Source organism: Chelonoidis abingdonii, chromosome 9 (assembly GCF_003597395.2).
Source record: "Chelonoidis abingdonii isolate Lonesome George chromosome 9, CheloAbing_2.0, whole genome shotgun sequence".
Taxonomy (NCBI): Eukaryota; Metazoa; Chordata; order Testudines; family Testudinidae; genus Chelonoidis; species Chelonoidis abingdonii.
In genome coordinates, this window is record NC_133777.1 from 44,974,942 (window position 1) to 44,995,360 (window position 20,419).

General features: G+C 41.1%; 1 protein-coding gene across 4 annotated transcripts in view; it reads right to left on the minus strand.

The window, feature by feature from the left end:
* Nucleotides 1-409: 409 nt before the first annotated feature.
* Nucleotides 410-20,419, minus strand: part of ADPGK (ADP dependent glucokinase) — a 29,142-nt gene continuing 9,132 nt past the window's right edge. The window contains exons 1-7 of one of the 4 annotated variants that reach the window (XM_032805350.2): nt 19,149-19,236; nt 17,420-17,645; nt 14,897-14,959; nt 13,625-13,745; nt 10,125-10,321; nt 9,204-9,302; nt 410-7,215 (exon numbers count right to left, since the gene is read on the minus strand). In XM_032805350.2, the coding sequence (XP_032661241.1) occupies nt 6,664-7,215; nt 9,204-9,302; nt 10,125-10,321; nt 13,625-13,745; nt 14,897-14,959; nt 17,420-17,512 (1,125 nt within the window). In that variant the 5' untranslated portion in view covers nt 17,513-17,645; nt 19,149-19,236 and the 3' untranslated portion in view covers nt 410-6,663. Of the gene's footprint in view, nt 7,216-9,203; nt 9,303-10,124; nt 10,322-13,624; nt 13,746-14,896; nt 14,960-17,419; nt 17,646-18,465; nt 18,663-19,148; nt 19,237-20,419 lie in introns of those variants that run through there. The other 3 variants (XM_075069477.1, XM_032805349.2, XM_032805348.2) reach the window with 3 other exon arrangements.

Consider the following 20,419-nt stretch of genomic DNA (forward strand, 5'->3'; position numbering starts at 1 on the left):
ACACCAGCAGCTCAGAAAGAGCTGAGAGTTTGATTTCTAGAGCCATAGGTGCCCCAGCTTCTTTTGAGTACATCCACACCAGACCTGCTTACGCTGTCCCATCTACCTTCTGGGTAGGCAAAAGACAGGCGTGCTAAGCCACCTCACAAGAACATGTGCTAGAGTAAGTAGAGCTCTGCAAATTTACATCCACTGATGAAGATAGCCATGGACCATGTTTGCAGATACAAATTTTGTGTCCACATCGGGCTCTAGTAATAGGCTCTAAGGGAAAGGACTTGCAGCAAAGGCTATCATTTCAGCCAAGAGTAGCCTAGAATTAAGTCACACACATGCTGTTCCAAACTAGGAAGATGGGTTTGCACTTAGCAAAGCCCCTTCTACCAAGACATACAACTTTGTAAGCTGATTGGAGAAAAAAAGCTTTACTAAAATAGTGTGACAAACTCTATACAGAAATGCACTACAAAAATCAAAGCATAGCATATAAAAAGTACTTCACATCCCAGGATGTTTACAATAGAAAAGACACATTAATTTTACCTCAAGGAAGGTTCCCCCATGTGTTCTCCCCTCCCCCAAGTCAAACTAAACAGAAACAGAATTTCCTGTGGCAGTGCTTCACAAATATTGTACAGTGGAAAAAAGGTAGGCTCAGACACTAGTTCACGGATCAGCAACCTTTGGCAGGACGCGACAGTTTGTTTACCTGCAGCATCCATATGTTCGGCCAAGCACAGCTCCCACTGGCCGCAATTTGCAGTTCTAGACCAATAGAGGCTGCAGGAAGGGGTGGCCAACACATCCCTTGGCCCTTGCTGCTTCCTGCACCTCCCATTGGCCTATAAGATGAACCACGGGCAGTGGGAGCTGCGATCGGCCGAACCTGCGGATACTGCAGGTAAACGAACTGTCCCAGTCTGCCAGCGGATTTCCCTGATGAGCCACGTGCCAAAAGTTGCCAATCCTTGCACTAGTTTGTTTTGTCAAACAGCAGCTTTCCTGAGAAGTTCTTAAGGAAGCTTTTTGGCTCTTGCATTTTAACAAGATCATTCACCCCTAGGTGCCATGGCTTGTTCTTCAGATGCCATTCCTGATGCAGGATGACACCAGATTAAGTTTTAAAAATCACAGCCAGTTTCATATATGCCTTTCCCATTGCTGGTTCTGAAATAGTAGGTGCTGCGTATACAATGGCCAACCTGTGTTTGTTCCTTTTTCTCAGGGAAACCCAACAGACAGAAGTCTGACATCCCACAATTCCCTGAGATTTCAGTCTGGTCAAGGGTTATATCCCACTTGAGCTATTATGCAAGAAACTTCATTAGAACATAAAACTGGGTGACTGGGCAACAAAATGGCAGATGAAATTCAGTGTTAAGAAATGCAAAGTAAAACATAATCCCAACTATACATATAAAATGATGGGGTCTAAATTAGCTGTTATCACTCAAGAAAGATCTTGGAGTCACTTTAGATCATTCTCTGAAAACATCCACTCAATGTGCAGCAACAGTCAAAAAGGCAAACAGAATGTTGGGAATCATTAAGAACAGGATAGATAATAAGATAGAAAATATTATATTGCCTCTATATAAATCCATGGTACACACACATCTTGAATACTGTGTGCAGATGTGGTTGCCCCAACTCAAAAAAGATATATTGGAATTGGAAAAGGTTCAGAAAAGGGCAACAAGAATTACTAGGGGTAAGGAACGGCTTCCATATGAGGAGAGATTAATAAAACTGGGATTTTTCAACTTGGAAAAGAGATGACTAATGGGGGATATGATAGAGGTCTGTAAAATCATGACGGGTGTGGATAAAGTAAATAAGGAATGTTATTTACTCCTCATAACACAAGAACTAGGGGTCACCAAATGAAATTATTAGGCAGCAGGTTTTAAACAAAAGGAAGCATTTTTTTGCACAACGCACAGTCAAATTGTGGAACTCCTTGCCAGAGGATGTTGTGAACTATAACAAGGTTAAAAAAAGAAACTAGATAAATTCATGGAGAATAGGTCCGTCAATAGCTATTTGCCAGGATGGGCATGGATGCAACACCATTCTTTGAGTGTCCCTAGCCTCAGTTCACCAGAAGCTGGGAATGGACAACAGGGGATGGATCACTCAATAATTGCCTGTTCTGTTCATTCCCTTTGAAGCACCTGGCACTAGCCACTGTCAGAAGACAGGATACTGGGCTACATGGACTTTTGGTCTGACCCAGGATGGCCGTTCTTATGTAGTCTGATTACATTTTGAGAACATTCCTGTTATAAACCCAATGTAGAGGGCACCAGCCCCACATATGTATTTAGGCTTGGAAAGATTAGTCTTTACATGTCAATAAACCGTGATCTCACTGTACACACACAAACCCATGAAAAAGTAATTCCAGCTATGATGATCAAAACGTAGATAGCCCAAGTAAAACCAATGCTGCTTGAGAATTACTTAGAGTTCCACCTTAATGTGTACAAAACGTATTGTATTGCTTGCATTAGTGCTATTTAGGTAACTAACTTTTTGAATCTCAATATTAATATTAATTTTGTCATTAAATTACTGACTCCCAATAATTTCCCACAACCATGAACATTTAAATTAATAATCTAAAAAAAGCTTTTAGAATCAGTATCTAACTATAAAAAAAATAATCAAATTCAGCCAACCCCCTGTGTGTGTATATTCTATTAAGAAAGGAGAGAGCGAGAAGGCAGCAAGAAGTGATCCAACTCCATTCATATATCCAGTTTAGACTTCTCAACCTCACTCAGAGCTGGAAGGGGGCTTGTCTCATCTATTTAGTAATATCTCTGCTCTATTCTCATATCTGTCATTCAAATAAAGTACTTTGTTGTAGCCTCTGCTTTAGTTGGCTGGTGAAAGACAAAGGGTTGTAAACAGTAAGTCTCACCCAGTGCAAAGGAAAATAAAGGCAGTGGATCTGCTTTGAGAAGCATCCGTTCCTCTGGCTTGCTCAGCCTTTTCTTATTGCTGATAACTGCTTGGTGCAGTAACCAGGTTGAGTACAGCTGCTGCATGTGTGCTTTCCATACTTTTCAGTAGACTACGTTCTAATAGCACTGTATTATATTAGCTAGTGAATAGATACCTAGATTCTAAAAACACAAGCACCACCACTACCACCCTCCTCCAATAGCTTGGTTTTGGGCCAGAAGTACTTGACAGCGCCACTTTAAAATAATTTGCTCTATGCATGTATACCAGAACCTATGCCAGATATCTCAAGATTAATGCAAAAAACCAGTGGGATATCTACAAATGAATAGTGTTCTTTTCCCAGCTAAGCAATAAGCTCTGAGAAAAAATATATGCAGAAACTGGTACAGATTACTAATGTAATCAGACTGGGTTATGCTATGCTTTTGCCATTCTCTCAAGAGTCTGTTCCCAATTGCCACTTCACCATATTTCAGAAAATGATTGGAAAACTGTCTGTGGCACATAATTACTCAGTTGTTCCTTAAAGTTCAACACATAATTACAACATGTAACTCAAGGCAGAGCACAGCCATTGCCAATGGATTTCACAGTCTAACATAGGCCATGCCTTTTATTTTGCCAATAATCCCTTGTATTTCAGTGTTGCAAAAGTCAGAAGCAGCAGTTATACCTTAAAATTCGTAACCATTCTTAAAATAACTTTCTTGAGAGAGAAAGAAAAAGACAAACCCACACGCTGCAGGTTGCACCACATCAAGTTTCTGCAGATACACAGAATTGGCGTCTCCACAACTGCAACTGAATGAAATCAACAGCCTAGGATCCATCAGCTGATGCAGTCTCTACTGAGAGGTGCTTAAGGCTAAGGTAAATGATAGGACAATTTCAGGACCTGCTTTCCCTCCCCCCACCCCTTCCTTTTAAAAGGAAGGCCTACCAAGAGTGGACCTAGCCAGTTTTCCCACATTGCACAGGGAAAGAGCTGAGACGCAGGAAGAAAAGTAAGTAGTTTAGTGACACTTCTGGGCATCTTCATGTGGCAAAACAGCCCTTAAAAATGGAGCCCTAGAATTTAAATGGCTGAGTCTGGAATCAGCTCTATCCTTGAAGGGCAGGAATCACAGCACCAAGGACACTGTGAAGCAACTTCAAGGGCTATCTGCCCTGCACTGATCCACAAGGTATTTTTTGCCAGACTTTATTTTAAACAATTTAAAGAGAGGTTTAAATGATGGATTGTTTTGGTCAAATTTAGGAAAGGATAAGGGTAAATATTGCAGCTGTATAACTAAGCAAGTTCTGTGCTGGATACTGATAGAAATAACATATCACAAATGCAGCTGCCCTTAACCAGCAACTAAATGCCAAGGCCTGCTGGCTTAGTGCCATGCTCGTGAGCTCAAGCATTGTGTCAGCAACAGTTGGAAGGTAAGACACTGCCCAGCCTACAGAACAGCTGGGAAAGTCCTGCACAGGAGCCTAACGCTAATCAAGTTTTGGATCACCTACCTATGTGGGTTTCATAGCATGATTCATAGTAATATAGAGAAGAGAGAAATGCAGGTGAGAACAGTTTCAAAGTTATTTCAAAGCATATTTGATACTCATGCTACTCTAGCCTTCCCTTCACAAAAGTGAAACAAATACTGGTTTTTTTTCCCCCAGCCCATTTGGCTAACATTCATTCACATGCCCACAGTTGGGGGGATTTTTTTAATGCTCAGAGAGAAAACCAGCTTTTAACTCTGCTGATTTCATTTTCTAGCTCAGAGCTTCAAAGCAATGAGACAACTTTGAGTATAATTTAGAGCTGGCAACAATGACATTACAGCTCGGATAACTGAAATAACAGCACTTGGAATAGCTAGAGTAATTTTTCCACTTCTATTAGTCAACAAAAGCAGTTCAAAATACCAAGCAGTGGTGATGAGCTGGCACTATGGCTGTCAGATATAGGAAGGAGACCCTCATAGACATACGGTGTCCTACAAGTGTATGAGAAATGTTCTGGGTGAAACTCATGTTTTGTTTATTCCATTGTTTGGCCTGGAAAAACACATTTGAGTTAACTGGAGTTGGTTTGGGGCACAGAAAGCATGGAGTGAGGAACTGCAGGATGTTGCCTTCCAGTTTCAGCTGGTTATTGTGTGAGCTCTTTCAACAGATAGCCAGGAAGATAGTAGCAACATTTATCAACCATTACATAGCCATGCCAGTCATATTGAGTTTTCAATCAGCACTGAAGTAGACTTGTATTTTGCTTCTGTGCAAGCGTAGGCTTACAGTTTCAGCTTATCCTCAAAGGGAAGCAGGCAACACAGAAAGCCTTAGTACAATGCTCTTGAGACAAGTTGTACCAAGAGAAAAATGATACTCTAAACAACATGTTTAATTAAAAAAAAATGCTAAGCTAAATATACGCTACAAGGCAATTTTCTTGTGGTGCTGACAGTAAAATGCGCATGCTGTTTCTGTGATGTACGAGGTTGCCTAATTATATGCACACGGGCAATTCATAATAAACAAACTGTCCTACACACACCAAACATACTTCCAATCTCAACTGGAAGTCGTCTTCCTAGCATTTCTCACTAGTACTTGGAGAGGATTTCTAGCATGTGAAGGACAGATCAGTTCAGCTACCTTAAAACCAGTAATGACTCTCCTGTCCAGAGACCACCCAAAAGAACCAGACCCCTCCAAATCGAAGATATGCAGGTCCAAGAATTACGCAACAGCACTAGCATAAAAATAAATCAAGTCTTCATCAGCAATAGCCTATCCATAAACTGGAGGATGAGGCTGGCATGAGCATACACCACAAAGGAAAGAATGGTGAGCCTCGCTAGCTGAAACACAGGGCGATTTCTGTGCAACTAAGCCACATTTAGATTTGAGGCTCATTTTAAGGTAAACAAGCACCTAAGCTATCCCCCAAAGGACAGGTCTTCAGTATCTTACTCTGACCTATCCAGAAATTAAAAAGGAGCTTGTGTGTATTCAGGCTCTCATCCCCAGCTGTGCAAATACCCAAAACAATTTACAGAGCTTCCAGTGAAGCTCTCTGTGCATTTAGGGAATATGTACAGTACGTATCACTTTTCAGCACTGTTTACTCTGGCTCCCTCCTACGCTTGGGGTGCTGAGGTTGAGAGGTAATTTTGTCAATAAGTGATATGATCACAATACTGAGCAAGTGGAAGGGTTGCTCTTGTCATGTAGAAATATGCTGCTAGGAGATAATGGAAGAGCCTTTTATTTTTGCTTTATCAGAAGCAAGACGGGGCTGAAGACTGCTGTGTACTCCCTGGGATTCATAAGCATGAAATTCTGTCTGGCTGCCTTGCTTTCAAGCACTATAGACACAACTGGCTTAAATTAACAATCAGCAACTCTGTTCCAAACAGGGATTTTGGTATCAGTTTCCCTCCTCCCGACACGCTTAAGACAAAGACAAAAAGCCAGTCTCCGAATTAAAATCCTACAACTTTTACATTAACATGAGAAACACTCTCAAGTCACTGCCAAGTGGCTGGAATGTATTCTTTGGCTCTTCTCAGATAATATCCAGAGACTGTTTAATATCCCAAATTCCACCCCCAGCCATACTGTCTGAAATCCCCTTGAGAACACCACATTTCCTCAGACACTATATTCTTGGAGAAAAAGGTGTCTCATCTCCATAGGCTACTGAGAGTATAGTTCTGAATATAGGAGTCCTTCAGCTGAAATAGCATCTCCAAGTCCCACAGTCCGGATGGGATCTTTACACACCAAAACAGGGGTGAAATGAAATGAGATTCCCTCTCTGTGCCATTGTGCCACTGGATCACCTGGATTTAAAGAGATTTTGGAGGGTACCTCTGTATGGGAGGTCACGAACTCCAAGGGAGCTTTAAGAAAGACTCTGTCACTATCAATGGTTTCAGTTGCACAAGCCTGTGTCCCTGCCACTCTGGCTCCAGCAGCCACAGCTGCTATCTGGTTGCCCCAATAGCCATCCACTGTAACCAGAATGTGATAGGCCAGTGTGTGGAAGTGGATGCGGGTAAGATCAGATGCCTTGTCCATGGTCCTTCCATGCTTCTTCAGGATCCAGAAAAGGATGTCACTGACAATGCCCACGTCTGGAACTCCATTCCAGGAACCAAGGGAGGCATGAGGACCAGAGGCTGACTGGGTAAGGAACAGCAGCTCCTGTTCATTTAGCCCAACAGAGTTCACCAGGGGGAAGACCTGCTAACAGAAACAGAGTGAACGACAGTTTTTCTTCAGACTTAGAGGTAGAATCAGATTTCCCAGCTTCCTAATTTTAAAAATATTCTGTTGTCACAGTACATTCTTAGCTATTGTGCATAACGGAGTGGGTGTGGGGGACTCCTGACCCTTAGGGCCACAGATTGCGTGCACATGGGGGGGAAATAAATTTGGTTTCTTGGGAAGGTTGAAGCATATTTCTCTGCACAAGCACCCTATCCAACTGATCCATACTAAGGCAGCAGAAGAAGCCAGGCATTCTACTTTCCAACTGAATACATGTGGAGAAAAAGAAGGGGAAAGGTTCCAGTGACAACCGAGGCTGTGGAGGGGACAGAAATCATGTCCAAACTGGGTTGAGTTAGCTTTGCCTTTATCTAAGAGGAGCAAAATCAGAATACAACTAAAAAACATCCACCCAAGACTCTACTCACTTCTACTACATGAATACAAAAAAAATCTAATTCACTCCTCTTAATACAGCTGTGCAGCAGTTTGGAAGAGATGGATCAATCTGCCAAGGCCCAAATGTGGGACACAACCTCTGACAAAGATCCAAAATAAGGGACACAAAATAATTATTCATGCAAGAAACGTAACATGCTGTGGAATTCGTTCGTTCAGCACAGATAACTTTCTGTAGCCTCCATTTTGTCATTTTATTTCCAATATAAATAACTTTCATTGTTGAAAGTAACAGAATATGAAATCCAAATGAAACACAGGTAGGCTTGGCAGAATTCAGTTTTTTCCCTATAATTTTGACAGATGTGTATTTTTAAGCTTTTTTTAAAGATTTTTATCTATTTAAATGTTCACAATTGTGCAAAATTATGGGTTTTAAACATTTATTTTTACCTTCAGTGATTTAAATTTTCACAGTTGTAGAAAATTATGGGGGGGGAGGTCAGACATTTATTTAATGACAGCAGATGTTGAGATTCAAAAAAGTTAAAGCTTTATAACCATTAAAACACAAATTGTCAACATCGCCTGTCCAAATATACAAAGTAAACAGCCTTAAATCAAACTAATAATTTCTCAAGCAGCATTTTTCTTACTTTGCCTATCTGTAAATTTCAACGATCATCGATGGAAGTATGTTGGCTTACGCATGCACAGTCAAATTTATGTTTATTGACATTTAAAAATAAAAATCTAATCCTTCCAAGCCAAAACATATGCAATTTGGGGACTAAAAGGAGGAGTGACATCCCTTTGAATGAGGGAGCATTGAGTGGTATGTATGCAAAAACATCTGAAAGAAGCTTCAGAAGCCTAAGTATTTAAAAAAAAAAAAAAAAACCAGAACCATGATTTGAACTGCAGCTATCAGAAAGTTATAGGGCTGCTAAATCTGAAACAACTGTCTGAGATTACTCATGTCAAATCATCCGAATTTACAGAGAGTTCTTGGGTTCATATGAAAGATCATGGCTTGGGTTATTTCCCTACCGCAGTTGCAAAGGAGATTGATGGCTCTGAGCAACAAGGCAGTAGAATCCAAGTGTTTGCCTACAGTAAATCATGCAACTTCAGCTGCTGAGTACATTGATTTTTGCACACATCACCTAACGCTGACCTCAGATAATTTAGGAAAACAGAGTGTTGACTGGCTGAGAACATCGGATGATATCCTCTCAGTAGGATATTTCATTAAGGTATTTCCAAGACAGATATTCCCTTTATACTAAAGAAAACACTGTTTACTACCAATTATGAAAACATAGATCGTTACACTTCTCCTGTTAATGCACTGTTGAGTGGGTGTGGGAACCTCAGCGGAGCAGTGACCTCAGCCGGAATACAATGGCTCTGCAGGCTTTATACCTAAGATACTCATTGCTCTCAGAAGAGGCAACCCCAATCCTAAATTTCCATTTACGATCACCCACCAGTCAGTCTGTGTGCTGCACCAGTGATTGATACGGACAGAGAGTGAAGTGGGTATACCCTGTCCTTTTGGTTACCTGATTCATAATCTTGCTCATGAGATCCTGGTCAGTCATACTGGCCAATTCCAGGTGTATGGGGATATCAGTGGGGATATCAGAGATGGAAGTCACAGCCTGCAGAAGGGAAGGCAAGACATCTTTAAGAAACAGAATAAATAAAAGCTTTTGGGCTCAGATATAGGCACCCTAACCTGCTCATATCTGGATGCAGTTAGATTTCTATTTCTAAATTATCTAGCTGGCAAAAGGACTATGTTGCTCAGAGGAAGAAATAGGAGCAGCCTCTAGCTTTCTCACTCTCAGAGCACAACAGCATCAGACCATAATCTAGATCCAATCCTGCATTTGTCTAACTGCCCAATGCAGAAGACTTTCCAGACATGAAGCAGCCCCAAATGCTTGCTCCTGAAGCACAAGAGAACACACTGAATCAGGAGGCAGTCAGCTGTAAGATAAACAAAGAGCAACTTCCACACAAGAGAGGCTCAGTGCAACTTCTGCTTCAAAAAGGAAAGAATCCCTTTTGGATTACCTGACACAGCTACTGCCTACAGAATACAGGGGTCTCAGCTGCAGCCTTGACTATGCTAACATGGGATGGAACACAGTGCATTCAGCCACTGGATGAGGCTCCAATAACTAGATAAATCCACCACAGTCTAGCCACCAGTGTGGCAGGTTCTTCCTTGAAGACTCCACTAGATCCAACAAACAGTAATGTCAATATTAGAGGATCTCAACCAACCCATAAGACTAGAGCTCATGATGTTAGCTGTACACTTTCAGAGTACAAGCCTTTGGCCCACAATAGGAGGAAGGCAAATCAAGCAAAGACATCCTATAACTGCATGCTGAATTCTCAGGAAGTGAACACCCTGTGCTACAGTGTTTACTGAGGCTGGAATGAAGGAGATGGTACAGTGCTCAGGTTCTTACCTCCAGAAGTCTCTTCTCACGCACTTCCCTGCTCTGCCCTTCCATCATGTGAAGCCCTGAGAGCACTACAAGGTCTGGCTGAAACTCATCCAGGCTGGACACAAACACTTCCAGCATGTTCATGGCTCCATTTGATAGGTCATGGGAGAAGATAAAGCGGTTGGCATTGGGAGCTCTCAACTGTCCCCATTCTTCACCTAGGAAGAAATCCCCCAATCAACAATAAAACAATTAAACCAAATAACTAGAGGATAGTTTCTGGATCCTCACTGGAATCCCAGCATCAATCAGCTGGCATGGCTCCCTAGAGACCTAGCTAGGTAGAGTTTGACCACCTGATCAATACTTGACACTTGTGCTGTGTGTCATATTTAGGCCTGAATATATACAAAATGGTTTCACCCAACCCCACCGGGTACCTCTGGACACTGAGGTAAAGGGAAAAAATAGGTAAATTTGTGTTAGAGTCTAACAGGGACACAGAAACCACACAAACCACAGTCTAATTGGTCAGCTGTTCACTAACTCCCAGCTGTCTACAGATATAACCTCAACACTGGAGTACACACAAAAAATCCATACACCAGCTATGGTAAATGGGTTGTGGCGGAGTGGGGCTGGGGGGGACAGCCCGAAGGGGATGGGGAATGTAGGGACAGAGCCAGGTAGAAGGACAAAAAGCATTACTTGTATTGCTACCTGCAATTTGAAGGGAGGAAAGGTTACGAGACTGAAAGTTGCCCAAGCAGGAGCATTTATGAGGTAATCAGGGAGAGAACCTCCAGACCTGAGAGCCAGTGAGTGAGTTTGTTTGCTCAGATCTTACAGACTGATGGATGATGAAATCAGTGTCTGGTTAGGCTGTTTTCATGCCGACATCAAGCCAACAACACTGGATTTAACTCAAGCTGCCCATCAGAAAAATGTTATAAAGAGCTTCACAGTGCAGTATGTTAAGGTCTATGGAGGACACAACATCCATAGCTCAACTGGTTTACACAAGGGAACTATAAAGCAGTGCATTTCACACTAAAGCAGCATCTAGGGAAGACAAAGGTGCCCATCATCCACATGGAATGTGTACTTCATACATGCTTCCTGGAACAGAGGAAGAACAAATCTACACAAAGCAAGCAGCGTTTTCCATTGGCTATAAGGCAAAGACATGTCAACTGTGGTTAGCTGGCCCATATCGAGAGTTCTGGAGGAAGAAAACTCTGAGGAAGAAAGCTCTCAGTTCATAAAATCAGGATGCAATAAAAAGGGAGGTACTAGAGAGTTTAATTAGCATAGGCTTTTGTAAGTGTTGGGGTCATTCTGGAGCCTGCTGCTATGATAGAGTAAACTTTTTAACCACACATGCAGCATTTCAGATACCTATGAAAGTCCTGCTCAGTTTCTGTTTGGAAAAGACAGCTTTCACTCGTCTTGTTCATTGCCACTATGCAAAAGAAAGCCAAGTAGTCTTAGTCCTTGGGTTACAGGTAGCCACATGCAGAAAGAGTTCAGACTATATGGTGCCCTCTTTTTGAACTCAGTGAAGGCTGTCAGTCTATTTTAATGTTAACACAGAAGTCCAGGTGTTTTGTAATTATACCCACAGACATTGCTTAGGATATACACTTCTAATCAAACCTTCTAAGCTAATACTGTTTTAGGGCAATGGTGAGACTATTTACATTCTTCAGCTTACAGCACACAGAGATACGTAGCTCTGAGTGAAATCTGATAGGACAGCAATATAACAGCATTGGAGCAGGATACAGCATTTATAGGGACCACAGTTCAAAGGCAAAGAGAGTTTCAAAATAGTTTAAGATGATTGTTCACCTAGCAGGCTACTGCAGCTCACGGAACAGATGGAGCTACCAGATTAGCTCCAACACTGACAGCTGCTAATACTGATAACTTACACAGTCCTTAAGTTTACTGACATGCAGAAAGCTTAAAAATACATTATAAAACCAGAAACACCTTCGAGCTTTGAATAAGGTATCTATCACCTTGACACTTCACCACCACAGTGCACAGGTTTGGGTTTTTTAAATCTCATAGTTGGGGAAAAACCAGGACAATTGTCTCACCTGTAAATTGGTGCCCTACAACAGACTTCTGCTAAGTCAGATCTACTACTGGGAGGCCGAAGTCACTTCAACTTGAGAGGCAGGTTTATGCCAGTATATTTTTCATTACAGCTAAATCTAACAGGCGATTGTACAGCATCAGTTCCTGAAAATATTTCCAAAGCTAAAGACAATCTAAAAGACAAGTAAAGAAGCTCTGGATTCGTGATCTCCTCTCCCAGAAGACCCATTCACAGGTAGCTAGATGTCCAGTTCTATGCAAGTGGCCACCACCTACCAATACAGACCTACTACTGGGACATACAAAGAGCTAGAAAGGGAGGAAAACATAATGAGAACAGGCAAAGTTAAGTGCAGTCAAGGTGCAGTCAAGAATTCTTGGCATAGCCCCTTCATCCAGAAAGATCCTAAAATAATTTACAGACTACAGTGGGATCACCGATCACTGATGCAAAAACACTAGGAATGGAACATGACAGCTATTCTTTATCAGCGAAAATACACAACAGGTTTTAGGAAGGAAAGTGAAGAATAGCTTCTTCAACTGAAACCATAGATGGAAGTTTAAGAGGCAAGATGTAATTCTCTCAGGTTAGGATCTGATCAGCATATTTACCAGATGATACAGTGACCACAAAGGATTGATAGTTTGGTTTTACACTGCATTCCAAAGATGGCACTCTCTAGGAACACAGTGCCCAAGTCATGACTCTGGGGCATCTGGTTCAGGGGCACAGTGCCACTTAGTGAATCGTCAATGCCACTTATTGCCATGGCCAGGTTTTCCTCAGAGGTCTCCCAAATGACTAAATACAATCCTCTAATTTATGGGGAATCACCATGCAACGGGAAAGGTACTGTTACTGCAGTGGTTTTCATGCTCTATGTGAACTATTTAATAAGGAAACCATCTTAGGGATTGTCTCTTCTGAACAATCCCACACATCCTTATAGCAGATGTAGAACCTTATTGTATGAAAAGATAAAATTAAGACAGTATGAAAAGATAAGATAAATCGCCTGCTTTGATGCAATGAATATGGCTGGTTGGTTCCATTCTCACCATTTCCTCTCTCAATGTACAGTAAGATTTTTAGTATGGGACCATTTTTCCTTGCCTTCTCTACTCTAGCTCATTTTACAGTTTGGGTCTCTCCTCTTGTCACCACCACTCCAATTCTGGAATCTGTATACCTGGGGTTGAATTTGCACCAGAAAGAAATCCCAAAGATTAATGAAATAGCTACATGGAGTTTTGGCAGGGTTTTTTTTTTTAGTTGTTGTTTTTAGTTGATGGGTCAAACAAACCTCTGGAAATCCTTGATTAGGGCTGCAGTGGAAAATATTTGGCAATGAACTAGACCTAATCAGTCTTGTACCCCTTTAATGTTCAGTGTACTGCAATATTCAAAGTACCTGCTTGATACTCCAAGATGAGGTGGAATTCATCAGTTTCCTGCATAGATTCTGGTGGGACAATTACATTATCATCAAGTAGTTCATGGAGTTTAGGACCAACTGGACCACAAAGAAGGATCTAGAAACAAAACAAAACACAATCTAAACAAGGATGCAGTGGCATGTCCTCTATGAGCAAAATCTGTAAGCATCTTCTCTGTACTCGTTAAGTAGCACTCTTCATATTTTCCTGAAGGTAACAAAGTCACTCTGACTGCTCCCAGATTGACTCACCTGTTTGCTTAGCAGTAATGGTGGGGGGCAGGAGGGGCATGTATGCAGACAGTGCACAATACTTTCTCAAGGCTTGTTTTTTATTTTTATTTATTTTATTTTTTTTTAAAGATTTGAATCATGGCTACCAGTTTCATTGAAGTGAGGGGCTGATGATCAACTGCTGTACAAGTTTTTCAAGACTATTCCAATAATGCACATCTGTTCCTACTCACAGCACCCTTCATATTCCAATACAGTTTAAGAAAGAGGGTGGGGGAGGGACACTCTCCAAAGACTGCTAAACTGTGCAATAACTAACATGAAAAAACGTCTATTAGAAATATCTTCTAAAATTGAAGTGTTTCTTTAGATGAGACTTGAAACCATGGTGAATTGCTAGTACATTCACCCAGTGAGTTGATTTGCTTATCAATATAGCTAAATTTCTATATGAAACAATATTGCCTAGAATGAATATCTGTATTTTGTATTGTATGGAAACCCCAACTTCAGGCATCACAGGATTAAAACAGGAAGTGTAGCAGTTGCTCCCCAGTACCATACTGAGAGCCATCAAACACACCCATGGCTGAATTTGTTTCAAAACAAACAAACAAACAATCTGGCTACCACTCACTGCACCATAAAGAGTTCCTGAATTTCACAGACCTATCCTACAGGACAGCAGAAATTAAAGGAGGACCAAGACCACCCTATCATGCATATTTGGTCTATTAAAGACCATGTCAATACATAATCAGTGGTGATAAAAAGACTAACTCATGGGATACAGCAAAAAGAATGTTATTATTAAGACAAAATATATTGGATATAGAGAAGCTTACAAACCAGATACATTTCCTCTTTGTGTGGTGTAACAAGCAGTTGTACTGGGTCAGACTCAGCTTCCACTAAGGAACATAATCTAGTGATGTGATCCCCAGAATATACATACGAGTGGTTTGGAGCCTGATTACAAACAATTAAATAAAACCAAGTTTTTGAGACACTTACCTTCAGGTTTGGATTTGTTGCAAGTTTCTGACCAATTAGGGCAGCGTTTCCTCCTACATAGAGCTGTAAGAGATAAAGCATGTGTGTGTAATATTAATAGCTTTATAGATGGAGTTCTACATATCTGCAATAACGTTGTCAGAACAAATGAAGTTACCAATGTGCTTTGCTGGGACTGCGTCAGAATAATTCCATAGTTCTCTGTCCAAGACTGTTTCCTCCAATTGAACAATTTTTGACCCAGGATGTTATTTAGCCAGTATTAGCCTTCTGACAGCCCACTCAACCATACATTTCAATTTGTTCACGCCCTAAGCTTTCCTAAATGCTATCCATTTAATTTGTTATTTTTATGGGGGGAGGTTATGTTTTATCCTTTTTAGTGAGCTGTGCAAACAATCGTTTTACAATATAAAAAAAGATTTATCAAGCTCACAAATGAGAGAGAATCTGACACACATCATAAGCCAAGCTGATGCCAGAATTCCAAGTAACTGAAAAATTATGCAAGATTTACTGAGCTATTGTAATTAACTGTTTCTGTTGATACTATTTTGCTAGATATGGAGCTCCTTCAGGTAAATTCATTACAAGACAAAAGTTGTGAAATTCATAATCCAGTCAGCATGAACATGTACAAGACCAAACCCACAAAGCAGCTAAACCACAATATGAACTTGTTTTAGATCAGAGAATCATAGAATATTAGGGTTGGAAGAGATCTCAGGTCATGTAGTCCAACCCCCTGCTCAAAACAGGTCCAACACCAACTAAATTATCCCAGGCAGAGCTTTGTCAAGCCAGGCCTCAAAAACCCCTAAGGAAGGAGATTCCACCACCTCCCTAGGTAACCCATTCCAGTGCTTCACCACCCTCCTAGCGAAAAAGTGTTTCCTAATATCCAACCTAGACCTCCCCCACTGCAGTTTGAGACTACTGCTTCTTGTTCTGTCATCTGCCACCACTGAGAACAGCCGAACTTCATCCTCTTTGGAACCCCCCTTCAGATAGTTGAAGGCTGCTATCAAATCCCCCTTCACTCTTCTCTTCTGCAGACTAAGTTGATCTTCAACTCCTCCCCACCTTGCAGTGTAGAAATCAGGGAATTGTTCAAAAGCTATAGGAATTATGAGAACTAGTTTTAAGAGAAAAATAGGTGGAAAGCCAGAGACCAGAGGAAAATGAAATAAAAAGGACTGGAATGTCTAGAGAAAAGGTCACTTTGAAAGTCCAGTGAACTCAACAACTCACACAAAAGCCACAACATCAACTCCCTCCACACAAATGGGCCCTTTGGAGACATAAACAGCTTGGCTTCTACTTGGATTCCATCTGAACATTCCCCGAGCCTCCTACCTGTGCTCAATAGGCCCTATATACAGAGAACAAAGCCTGTAAAGCTTCTTGAGATGAGCAAATCCAAAATGGTGCTCTGGATTTCACAGCTCAGCTAGACCCAAACAATATGGACTACCCATGGTATCACAACAGTGTTCAAACAATAGTTGGGAAGGACTGGAGAACGTAATCCTTTTGACAGGGATAAATGACTGGAGTTAACAATTTAAAGGAGTGACAGAAAATGAAAAACAGAAGGGAAAGAGGGAGTGATGACAAAGGAAAACTCCAGTTACAAATCAAACCCCGGGCATGAAAGTCAAGGTGCAAACATGCAACAGAAAGACAAAATTGCAAAAAAGTCAGAAGACCATGGAAACCTAGAATAAGAAGTCAGCTACAGAGGAATTCAGAACTTTTCCTGGCTTGGAAGAACATTTGGAAAACTCTACATAAATCTGCAGAAATTATCTACCTTAACACGAAGTGCCAAACGGACACATCGCAAAAAACTCCAGAAGGCCCAATGTACATCAGAGCAGATGAATCAACTAGGAGACGGGTGTTTTAGAAAGATTGCCTACTCTCTTTATCTCTCTCTAATGCCAGAGAGTTGTGCATTTCCAAGCCTTATATTGTGCAGCTTCTGAAATTTATGGAAATGTTTTCAGTTCTTTATTCTTGGATCCACGCCCTCACCACCTGCACCATTTTAAAAAGTTAGAGCCTTCTTTGTGGTATCAGCCCTGCCCCTCTGTCATAAAACAGACAGACATTTCATTTGTTGCCTACATTATATTCAACAGCATTCTTGTAAATGCCATTTAAACTATCAGAGCCAAAGTATCTGCTATGCAGATTTTGGCAGGCTGGGATGTGCAGAAGGAAGAGACAATTCAACATTCTGCGTTTTAGGATCCTACCAGATAGGCGGCATTAGAGGAAAATTACACTTTCAAAGAAAGAATCTGTGCATTAGCTGAGTGTTTAGATTCTTAGCAGCTTCATATAAAGTGATCAAGTTTTTCTAAAGTTAATACAGTAAAGCAGCAGTGTAAAGTTTTATTTCCGGAATCTCTTGCACGATGATTCTGAAGTATGAAAAGGGCCATGAAAGCTGCTATACAGTTTGTTCATGTACAAGGAATGAGCCTTCTCAGTCTAGCCTTAAAATAGAGAACACACCTGTGCCCCAGGGTACTCCGAGGCTGCTTGTGCAATGTGATCAAAGGTCTCTGCATCACTGAAGAAGCGCTCAGCAGCTGCCCCCTTCTGCATGAAATGGATGAAGGCTTCTTTCAGGTCCTTTCTGGAATTCAAGATAGCATGATCTTTCCCATCCCCAGGATCAAGACCAAGTGCCTGCAACAGCTTCACACCGGAGACGATTACATCTACACAGGCATTGACTCTGCAGAAAGAGGACAGAAAGGAAAAGTGAGCTGGGAACACAGAGAAAGAGACTTGGGGGGACGTCAAAGTTTTGGGAGAAAGTTGCTGTGCTTTGGCTTATTGAAATTGTTAGCACTCGGATTCCAGAGAATTTTACAAGCAGCTTCAGGAAATGCACCAAGCATTGCTTTACTTACAAATGCTTTTGACCCATTGTTATTCAACTAAAAGACTTTGGACTAGGGACAGATTTCCAACCTTTATTCAATCCTCACACAGGCATGAAACAAAATCTGCACAATAGCAGTGCTTATTACCTGCCAGCGTGGATAAAAATCAATGATTTTTTTTTAATTGAATTTTTTTAATTTAAATCGGATTTTTTGATAAAATGCTTTTTGAAGAAAAACCTTATCTAAAGATAAGTTTAATTAAGATATCTTTCAGCTATAATGTATCTTATCATGGAATAGGGATTATAAATTCTAATTCTATAGTATGAAATAATATATTCATGTAATGTTTTCAGAAAAGATTTGTAAATAAGTTCCAGTAGTTCATGGATTAGGGACCCTTATGGGGTTCCACAGGCTTCTGTATAGATTATTTAGGTTAATCCTTCTATCTACCCAATTGGACTCAGTGCTCAGTCTAAAAGATACCATCAGAGATGCTTAGTTTTGCAGTTCTCAAACTATGGATTTGTGTCTCCAGAGGTAACATGCTTGTTAACAGCAAAAATATTTTTAAAATCAATAAATAATATAAGAGGTGAGAAATAACAGATCTCAACTCTATTGTCCCTCTGCAAATTTGGGTACACGGGGTCAACTCCTTACCTCTCTCTAAAAGTACAAAGTTTCAAAAAGTTCAGTGAATAGAAGATTGTTGAAGGCAGAATAGATCTGGACAAGGAGAAGAAGTCTGGAGATAAATGTGAGAAGGGAGAGACATTTGCTTGTTTTGTTAAAATATTATATGTTTGCTGTGTGAAAAAAAAAAATCCAGAATACTTAACATTGCTGTAGTTAAATAAAACAATTTAAATGTCTGTCTGGTGATGATCTCCTCCTAATACAGCATGGCAAGAAAATCCTCCAAATATTAATAATTAACCTGTTGAACTGGAGATAGTTCACCTCCCAGTGACTTCATAATTATCTGCTTCAATTACCTTTGGTAAATGAAATAACCAAACAATCATTCATTTTCTGATATAGCTGTAAAACTAATCTGAAAAGTTTTCAAAATAAATCACTGCTTAAAAGTGTATACAGTGTACCTTCCAAAAATGAAACCTACATCTATCTCTGAGTTGTGAAGAATATGTACTAAGGTTATAACAACCAACAAGAATGCACTTCTATGTAGAAAACCATGATTAAATCGAGTCTTCCTGACTAGTGATTTAAATCATGATTTAAATCAATTTGGTTTAAATCAAATCCCCCTGCTAATGGATGCAGGGTCAGAAAAGAAACAAGACTGGACTGGAACTGGGTTCTGTCTGATAAAGACTTACCCTCATTATCACATTCCGGTGTAGAACAAAGGAATGTTTCTTATTTCTCAGTAGTTTTGAGGACGCTGGTCTTCCATTCTGACCCAAGTTTTACCATTTTATATCTGTTCACAGTTCCAACCCCCAGAGAAGTCAGTCAGCTCTCTGCTACAGGTGAGAAAATCTATTTGGGACATGAAGACCCCAGTGGTGCATAGGGATGTACAAGCATACGTATGCAAAATGTATGACATATAAGCATGGAGCAGGCACTTGTTTATAGCCCCAGAGAATTCTGCTGTTCTAAAAGGCACTCTGATACCGAAGTGATGACAGTGCAAGAGCCTGAACAGAATCAGTAACGGTGCTTATACTTGTAATACATCTGTACGGGGGACTAGATGGCTCAGGAGATCAGCAGTGACACTCAGGGTACATCTACACTACAGGATTATTCCGATTTTACATAAACCGGTTTTGTAAAACAGATTGTATAAAGTCGAGTGCACGCGGCCACACAAAGCACAATAATTTGGTGGCGTGCATCCATGTACCGAGGCTAGCGTCAATTTCTGGAGTGTTGCACTGTGGGTAGCTATCCCATAGCTATCCCATAGTTCCCACAGTCGCCTCCGACCATTGGAACGCTGAGCTGAGATCCCAATGCATGATGGTGCAAAAACAGTGTTGCGGGTGATTCTGGGTAAATGTCGTCACTCATTCCTTCCTCCGTGAAAGCAACGGCAGACAATCATTTCACGCCCTTTTTCCCTGGATTGCCCTGGCAGACGCCATAGCATGGCAACCATGGAGCCCGTTTTGTCTTTTGTTACTGTCACCGTATGTGTACTGGATGCCGCTGACAGAGGCGGTACTGCAGCACTACACAGTAGCATTCATTTGCCTTTGCAAGGTAGCAGAGACGGTTACCAGTCGTTCTGTACCGTCTGCTGTGCCATTGTAAGTTGGTGATGAGATGATGGTTGTCAGTCGTTCTGTACCATCTGCTGCTGTCATGGGTGCTCCTGGCTGACCTTCGCTGAGATCGGCCGAGGGCACAAAGACAAAAAGGGGAATGACCCCCTGGTCATTCCCTCCTTTATGTTGTATCTAAAAATAGAGTCAGTCTTGCCTAGAATATGGGGCAAGTGTACTAGAGAGCCAGTGTATCAGAGAACCAGAGAGCACATCTGCTCCGTGTCAAAGCCCACAGAAATGATGAGCCGCATGCCATTCTAGGGGGTGTCCCTGCAACAACCCCACCTGTTGCTTCCCTCCTCCCCCAACCCTTC